This window comes from Calonectris borealis, chromosome 9, assembly GCF_964195595.1.
Source record: "Calonectris borealis chromosome 9, bCalBor7.hap1.2, whole genome shotgun sequence".
Taxonomy (NCBI): Eukaryota; Metazoa; Chordata; class Aves; order Procellariiformes; family Procellariidae; genus Calonectris; species Calonectris borealis.
In genome coordinates, this window is record NC_134320.1 from 17,987,232 (window position 1) to 17,996,290 (window position 9,059).

The following is a 9,059-nucleotide window of genomic DNA, read 5'->3' on the forward strand; positions in this document are numbered from 1 at the left end:
CTTTGTGCCCTAAGGCATTTATTCCAAGAGGGACTTGGTCAAGGCTGGTTGCTAGTGCCGCCTGTGCTCCCAGGGGGATTCTCACACTGTCCCTCACCCCGACGGCTGCTCAGCCATGGCCTGCACAGCTTCATGGGCTGAGACAGACCCTGACCGGCCGTGAATACAAATTGCAAAAAATGGCAACAGATGAGATCCTGTCCTTCAATTATTTATAGCCTTAGCACATCACTGAAGACAGGGGCGGTGGCAGGAGGAGAGTGCAGCAACCTGCATGCTGAGAATAGCAATGAAATCTGAGTTCAACTGACAAGTGGAAAAAATAATAGGTATGTGACTTTTGCTTTAAAAGGGGTGAAAAATCAGCCGGTCCCCGCTAGCTGTCGGACTGAGAAAGCACGTCTTCACGGCAGAGGCTTAAGCACAGCACAGATGGGAGCTGCGGCAGGGACACAGCTCTCCCAGGCATCTCTTCTCCACACCACAGGCTGTGAAAATCCAGCCTTTGGAGAGAGCTTAAAATCATGGGCACTGTTTCCTATCATGTGCCTCGATCCAGGGCTGAAAGCTGGGTTATTGATCACTATTTTCCTGCGGCACAGAACTGAAATAACTGCGCCAGGCTCCTCTGGGTTGGCAGCGGGGAGGAGGGCGGTGGGTTTGGCTCGCTCGCTTATGGGTCTGCTAACATGTCCAGAGACATCAGAGGGATGAAGGGGAGGAGAGAGAAAAAGCAAAATCAAGGCATGGTCCCCTGAGCATTAAACCATCAGCTGTAGGATCTGAGCCTAGACAGCTCCGGGGCAAGTTAAGAAATATTGCTGCCCTATAATAGATCAGTCATGAATACAGACTCTCCTCCGCCTCCCGTCGATAGCTCTGCCGGGAAATCCCTGATGCAACCCAGCCCTCGTCCCCTGCTCACCAAGCCACCGTGCTGCTGAGTGCCAACCCCTCGTGCCCCGCGGCCGCTGCGGCTGGCTGCAGGGAGGGCTGGGAATGGGCAGCAGAGGAGAAAAGCGAGAGCAACGACAACGGGCTTTGCATTTGCTGGCACCTCGCGACCTGCCGGAGTGGTGAGAGCTTCTCTCCAGGGATACAGGCGCGGAGACAGCAATTTATCAGTCTGGCTGCAGTGAAAGGCCAACTAAATGTCCCTGGGTGAGGTTTGCCCGTCCCTGGCTGTGTGTGAGCGCCAGGCGTGAGCTGAGAGTTGACTGCAGCAGAGCCTAACCTCAGACAGACCAGAGGGGACAGCCGGGACCTGCCCAGGACCCATGGGGAGAGAGAGCATCCTTCATCCCTCAGCCGCCTTCCCTGGGATGGGTTCACTGTCCCCATGCCAGCCGGGGGCCTGACCACTGCTCACCATCCATAGGAGCTGAGCTGAGCCGTGGGGGCTTGCTCTGGGCTCCAAAAGTGCCAAGAGCCATGAAAAACAGCACTTTGAGGGCAGTTGGCTAAGAAACAAGTGGGAGATGGGCACACTACACATTAGAGAGGGGCATCCTGGAAGGAGCCCAAAAACGAGGCCGTGGCTGAGAAGCTCATGTATGCATGGGTGTCACTGAGCAGTGGGGAGGGGATGAAGGGGCTGCATGATGGAGGGGACATGCACGCACAGCACGAGGAGACAGGCAGGCAGACAGGCGGCGGCTGGGAGGGGACCAGGGAAAAAGCAGCATATGCGTGCAAGGCCATGGGTGGGGGAGCGCAGGGTGTGTGCAGAGGGCATTGCAGGGGGGTGAGGGATGGCTCTACCCTTGTAAAAGAGCAGAGAGACCCAAGCAAGAAAATAAGGACCCCTGCAGGGATGTGGTCTCCACCAGATTGGCTTCCCAGGCGGAGGCAAGGGAGTTCCCCCTCAGCAGCTGGGTGGCTGGGGAGGCTGCAGACAGCCAGACGTGATGACTGGGGCTGGGAAAACCTCAGCATGGAAAGAAGAGGGCTACGGGCAATGGCAGCAAGAAACTTGGCCATGTCTCTTCTTCATGACATAACGCCGGCAGGGAGAGGGCGGGCTGCTCCCAGCGCGGGGAGAGCTGCGCAGGAGGGAAGGGAGTTAGTCCAGGCTGCAGGATCAGCCTCCTCCTCCCCAGCAGAGCAGCTCAGCCCCAGCCGCCCCGAGCAAGGAAAGACCTCCTGCAGAAAGACAGGTCCATTCAGATACGAGACCTTTTGGGTCCCAAGCACTCTCTCAGCCACTGTTCCCCTGCCAAAAATGCTTGGCACATCACTGATATTCACTCCAAGGGGGACAGGTCATGCTGGCTCTCCTTCCTGGGGAAGTCCCTGCTGGTGGTACCAGGCTGGTCCCCAGCCCTGCTGCCGCGGCACCACTACCCCCAGGCAGAGTTGGGGTCAGGAGGGGTTCGAGACCCCGCGATGTGCATGGCACGGGCATCTCCAGTGCTCCGAGACTGGAAAATCACAGCGAGAGACCAGCTCATCCACAGACCAGGACCACATCCACGTAGGGGGGGACCACGCTACAGGGAAATGGCTGGGCACAGGTATGGGGGAAGGGCTTCCCCCATCTGGAGAGGGCTGGCCCATCCCAGTACTGGCGGGTCACTGGTCCCAGTGCTTCCCAGTGCAGTGCCAGAGATCTCGCAGCTCCACCTGCTGGCTCCACGGCCAGGGCTGCAGAGCAGGGAAGATGCTGGGGAAGAGAGACAGTTGATGGGATGAGCAGGACAAAGCACTTAAGAAACAAAATCCACATGGCCCCCGGATCACACAGGGTTTTCTTGTTATTTTGATTTTTTTAACCAATAGCCTGCAGGTCACATGTATGAAAATACGGAAGAACCTTAAACCAGCAAAAAAACCAAACCCACAGGGAACTGTGTAAAAGGCCCCGCAGGACACAGCAGGGAGGAGAGCACCTGGGAAGCTGCGTAGCCCGGGCTTGATGCTGTGCAAGCTGCACCAGTGACGCTGGGTTTGGTTAATGCCTTTCCTTCAGCCCATGTTTCTTCCATTAATTCAGTCATGAAATCTTTTCTACCATGTCCATCTTCAGCATCAAATCATTTGCAAAGTCAGGAGGGGACTCTGCAGGTCTGGCCTTTGTTGGAGTCATTTGCCAGTCGACAGTCTGAAAAACAATTTCGGTTTGGGGGTTGTTCACTTCAGCTCTCAGTACTCGCGGTGAGCAGCAGGTCCCCCAGTGTCTGTGTTTCTGCTCCTCGACCACCCAGGCAGTGGATGAACCCCAGAGCACACGACAAAGAGTGAGCGATGCAGCTCTGTTTGGGGGGTGTTAGACGCCCCCACCCCACCCCAGCAGCCGGCATCCCAGCGCAGTCGGGTGCCTGGTGCCACTAAAGCAGAGCAAGCTGGGAAGTTGATGTAGTTAATAAAAGTCATTCACCAACCAGGTGCCCCCGGGCAGCCTCTCTGTGGGAGGTTCGTAAGAAAAATGAAAAGTACGGTGAGGATGGCACAGGCACAACAGGGGGTGATGTCTCCTGAGTTGCTCCTAAACCTGTCCGGGGCTTGGCGGTGGGCTGGCGACTGCACACTCGCCCCTGGCACCCCGCTTCCCCAGGGGATGGCCGCATGTCCGGGCTTCTCCTGCAGCCCCATGGAGCTGGATTTCCCGCAGCATCCCTGGTGTCCCCGGTGCATCCCCCAGGTGACAGACCTCGCAGTGCTCGCTCTCGTGGGGCGTGCCGTTCCTGCCCCGGCTGCAGCCTCCTGCAAGCGGGGGCGAACGATGTCCTCGCCAGAGCACTTCTGCTGGATGCTGGTGACCAAATCCAGCAGGATCCGTCTGGCACTCTCCTGGCTGAAAACCAGCTCTGCGCACACCCAGCACTGGTGCCACTGCTGCCTGAAGGTCCTCATCCTCACCTAGCACCCTGCCCCAGCCTGGGCCAGGTGGATGTGGAAGGGGATGACAGCCTGGACTGAACTCCACAACCACTCACAGCGGGAGCGCCAGAAGCTGGAAAAGAGGAGAGCCTGAGTGGTGGGATGAAGGCTGCCAGGGGGAGAGGAGCACAGATTTATGGGGCTGGCCACACCGTCACCTCACATCCATGCTGCCGTAGTGTAGTGATGTAGTGAGACCCAATGCCCCCCCGCCTGCCCCATGGGCACATGTGTCCAGGGTGGTGGGGTGCTGGAGGGGATGGGGAGTGGCACAGGCCATTTGGACACCCTCCAGCTTCCCTCCAGGCTTACTTCTTACAACCACACATCTGAATTTGGGTGCAACACCCACCATGTTGCATCCTCCTCCCTTTCCAGTGACCCTCTGGTGGGGAATCAGTCCCCCACCTCCTGCAAGATGAAGCTGGAGGCTCCCAAAATCCACTTTGCCCTCTGGGTACCAGGGAGGGACTCAGGATGCACTGCTCAGCCCCGAGCTATTCCTCACCCAGCACAGATACCCTGGCTGGCTGCAGGTGAAGGGTCTGACCTGCTTCTACCCCTGTCCCCCCCCAAAATACTCCCCCCAGGATTATGCCAGAGGAGCTGAGCAGTAGCCTTGGTGTCCCAGTGTGAGCCAAATGCCAGCCCCAACTGCACCCTGAGCTCTTCCCCTGGCTGACAGCACTGCAGGAGCCAAATGCCCCAGGGCTCAGGTAGGGTTGCGAGCCATTTTACAGCTGGGGAAACTGAGGCACAGCACGGCTGCACAAGCTTGCCTAGCACCGCCTGAGACGTGACTGTCTCTGAGGCTGGGCCAGGCATGGGAGATGGGGGAAGGCTCCCATTACCATGATGGTTTTACAGCGCATGAGAGAGCGTGAGACCCTGCCATACCCAAGTTTTGTCCCTTAAACCCCAGGCAAGCCGGCAGAGGGAGATGAGCAGAGGCAGACTGCTTCCCCTGGGGGCAGCCGGGGTGTGCCTTCAAAACAGGGGTCCGGTGCAGTTCACAGATAAAAGAGGTCATTCCCGTGGCTCTGCCTGTGCAGGCAGCGTTCCACCCTGCCCTCTGAACCCATCCCTTGCTAGAGGCCGGGGCTGGCTGCTCCCGTCCCCGCTGCTCTCACCTGGCCAAGCCATGCTCCTCCATCACCTGCGTCCAGCCCCAGGGCAGGGCTTCGGGAGTGAGACCCTGGACAATTTTCAGGTCCCACTCTTCCTCTGGTTTCACCTCATCTTCCTCATAAATATCATCATAAAATATCTTCCTCCAGGTATCCATATGCAGAGGGTCCACCTCTCCTAAGGGCTGGGCTTGCTCTCCGGGTGCGGGGCAGCGAGTGCCTGGGGCTGCCCAGCTGCCTCTGCTGCCTGCCCCGGGCAGGAGCCCTGGGCTGGGCTGGCTGGGTCGGTAGCATGCAGGGAGCCAAAGCCCGAGCACAAGAAATGAAACCTAAAGGAGTTTTGCCCACAGTGCCCAAAGGATTCTTCTCCAGCTCCTCTGTGTCTTTTTCCGCCTGCCGTGAGCAGCAAGGGGCAATGGGTCCCTGGCCCTGCCCACGCGCTGCCCACCGGGCATCACCCACCAGGGATGGAGAGGGGGGACAGTCTTGCTTAACACAAAAATGCAGGCAACTGTAACACACAAAGAGGAAGAAACAAAAAGAAGCATTTCAGCAACAAAGTTACCCTGAGGGCTCCCCGCCACAGGCGATTCGGGATGCATGGTGGGGTCAGGAGAGCAATCAGGCTCTTTACATGAAAAAGAAATCCAGGAGAGGCTCTGAACTTCTGGTCACGGGGAGATCATACCAGAGGAGTCCCGATCTCTGCTGCCTCACTTCTGATTTACCCCACCACTTGCTCACCCCAGGACCCCAGGGCAAACGAACCTTGGTAACCACGGTTGTATTTGGGCCTTATGACGTGCAGGTTATTTCAAAAACTTTTGCAAGCATTTATAGATCAATTTCACCTTGGTTTTCTGGCCCAAAGTCGTGCCCACAGAACATGCTGTCCCCATGGTAAGTCCTGCAGGAGCCCAGCAGCTCTCCTGCAGGGAAGGTAAGAGGCTGGGGGGTGTCAGGCTGCAGGGACAACCGTTTTCCTCCCAACTTTATGATGCCCACCAAGACCCCTGAGTCCTGCAGGGTGAAGTAGCAGCAGCAGGAGTCAGCATCGTCTCCTTTGCCCAGACCCTGTAGCCCAATAAGTGCAATTTCCCCATGATTGACCTAACAGGGCAGAGACTTGGGACTTGCTGCTGCAGCCTTCTTGCACTTGCCAACCTTGGGCACCCTTTGCCCCCACCGCAGGGTGCCCAGCCAGCTGGGAGGGGGTTGTGTTTGCCAGGGTGTTTTTCACAGCCACAGTCATAGAGTCATAGAATGGTTTGAGTTGGAAGGGACCTTGAAGATCATCTAGTTCCAACCCCCCTGCCGTGGGCAGGGATACCTTCCACTAGATCAGGTTGCTCAAAGCCTCATCCAACCTCATCCAGCCTTGAACACTTCCAGGGATGAGGCATCCACAACTTCTCTGGGCAACCTGTTCCAATGCCTCATAACCCTCACAGTAAAGAATTTCTTCCCCATATTTAATCTAAATCTACCCTCCTTCAGTTTAAAACCATTACCCCTCATCCTATCACTACACTCCCTGATAAAGAGTCCCCTTGCGAAACCTCAGCACCCAGATGTTTCTGGAGGACGAAGCAATCTCTGGGCCCCTGGTGACACAAGGGACATCCACCAGTGCATGGGGCCAGGGTAGATGCTGCTGTACACAGCTCATACGAGGCAGTGCCAGCCTCCATGGGCACCGGCCTCCCCTGACTTTGCTGCAAACCTCCAGCTCTAGGTGCCTTTCAGCTGCTTTGGGTGCCCAGTTCCACCAAGGCCAAAGTCAGGAGAGCATCAGGATGTATCTCCCTGGAAGCTGAGCCCAGCTGGCAGATAAAGGCAGCCCCCAGCTTCCCTCTGAGCTGCTCACACGTACATAGAAAAGGCTTTGGAGAAATTAAAAAGCACAAATGCATCCTTGGGCTGAGGAGAATGTGCTTGTTTTATTCTTGCAAGTACACTCATCCTTTGCATGGGGCAGCTGAGGGTCATCTTCATGCAGAATATGTCCCATAAGAAACCATCAGACCCACCAGGCTCGCCGAGGCTGTGGGACGAGGCGCCTGGCTGAGGGGCCCCGGTGTGTCCCCATGCCCCCACGAGCCGGGGAAGCCTCACCATGCCATGATTGAGGGCTGACCTTGGGCATCCAATTTTCCAGGTGCTCCATCAGCCCCTCCAGCCATCACCCCTGTTCCTCTTTGCGAGCCCCAGCTCCCACTACTTGGTGAAATAAAGCAGGACGAAGATGAGCGCTGCCAAAACACAGAGTAAAGAGCTGACGATGCAGCAGCAGCGTTTCCAGACGAAGTTGCTATTGAAGGGCGAGGGGTGGTGGGTTGGGGTCGCATAGGGCCTCACGCCCTGGCGTTTCAGGGTGCGATGGGTCCTGGCCTTGTCTGCATCCATCAAGGGTTCCCAGGCATCCAACGCCGGGACCAGCCTCGACTCGCTGCAAACGCCGAGCTGGCAGCCCTCACAGCGGGCGCTGTCGTGCGGCCCCACCCCCAGCGTGGTGTGGTCCACCACGACTTCCAGGAGGTCAGAGGGCTGGGTGGGCAGGTGATAGAAGTACTTCAGGATCTTTAGCACCAGGTTGTGCAGAAGCCTCTCCATGGTCTCCTGGCTGAATTCCGGCTCCTCCAGCCGGGGGTCGGAGCACCGCCTGCACTCTTGGCGGAAGACTCGCATCCGCACCGTGCCCTGGCCCTGGCGCCGGCACATGTGGAACAGGATGTGCACTTTGGCCGAGGACCACTCACGAAAGCACTGGGAGCACTGAAACCTGCCAGGGCATGGAGGAGACCAGCTCATCCTGGGCTCCCCGTGCTGAGCCGGTGCCTTCCCATGCAGTCAGTAGGGACCAGGGCAGCCAGGACTGATGGATTAACTTCCCTCATGCAAGCTTTACACCAAACTGTCCTCCCCCTAACAGCATGATGCCAGTCAGGGGAGTTCGACACAGATGTTAAAGATTTTAGGAGCCAGGCTGCCTGCTGGGACCACCCTTGTCCCCCTTTCCTAGCCCTTTCTGGCCCCACTGCCAGAATGGAGCAGGATCCTTGGAGCAGGAAGCATCAGGCCCCAAGTCTATTTGGAGGTCCAGCCCCTCACCCATGCCAGCTCATCACAGCTCAGCGGAAAGCCAACGTCAAGCTCAGGGCCAGGGAAGTCAAAAAAAAGAAGAAAAATAGAAGGAAGGTGTGGGTGGAGGCTGCAGGGCAGGTGAGGAGATGTCTTGAGGAGTTAAAAGGTGTGTAACCCACAGCTCTTCATCTGCACAATCTGCGTGGGGGCTGGCAGCCAAGGTCTCCATTTGCTGCCACCCAGGCAGGGTGTCTGGTCGATGCCCAGGGTCCTGCCCGGGGTGGAAACGGTTGGGATGGGGCCTCTCATCAACGCAGAGCCACAGCCTCTCTCTGCTCTAGGACCCCACAGCCTAGTGTAGATGCAGGGACTGCTGAGGCATCGCCCCATGTCCCGGCAGACAGTGGCTCTCCCTCTCCTCATCCCCTGGGTGCAAACCCAGAAGATCTGGCTCTAGCGTGGTATAACCACCCCTACTCGCTGGAAAAGCTCTTTGTATCTTGACACCAATACCAGCTGCCCTTTGCCCAGCAGCTGTATCTTGGCCAAATACCAGCTGCCCTTTGGCCCTGTGGAGCTGCCACACTACCCTCCAATTATCATGATTTTTTTCCGGTTTAGCAATAACCCAGCAAGCTTGGAACAAAACGGCAAAACCCCTCCCAGCCTCACCCACCTCCAAACTGTCCCTTTCATGTCAATAGCTGTTTCCTACAAGCAAACTTTGAGAAAAGGAAAGGTCTGCATGGCAGCCCATCGTCCCTGGTCCCGCTCCAACAGGGACCGAGCCAGCAGCCCCCTACCTCCCGAGAGCACGGCGCTGCACAAACTCCTTCCAGCCAGGCTTGAGGACGTGCACCTGCAGGCTATCGTCCTCCTGAAGCATCCACGGCTCTGTTAAGTGCATATCTGCAATTTTAGCTGCAAAAATGTCCTGCCAGGTCCCCATGGTCCCACTTGGAGCTGGGT

General features: G+C 57.4%; 1 protein-coding gene across 1 annotated transcript; it reads right to left on the minus strand.

Annotated features, from left to right (window-relative positions):
* Nucleotides 1-7,223: 7,223 nt before the first annotated feature.
* Nucleotides 7,224-9,059, minus strand: LOC142085633 (receptor-transporting protein 3-like). The gene is made up of 2 exons (XM_075157696.1): nt 8,894-9,059; nt 7,224-7,788 (listed from the first exon to the last, which is right to left on the minus strand). The coding sequence occupies exons 1-2, from the start codon at nt 9,037-9,039 to the stop codon at nt 7,224-7,226; spliced, it is 711 nt and encodes a 236-aa protein (XP_075013797.1). The 5' UTR covers nt 9,040-9,059.

Bases quoted from the DNA above. Each gene is read 5' to 3' on its own strand.
- LOC142085633 (XM_075157696.1), bottom strand. From the start codon at position 9,039: ATGGGGACCTGGCAGGACATTTTTGCAGCTAAAATTGCAGATATGCAC. The intron at 7,789-8,893 runs GTAGGGGGCTGC...ATGCCCTGGCAG, and splicing joins CAGCGCCGTGCTCTCGGGAG to GTTTCAGTGCTCCCAGTGCT.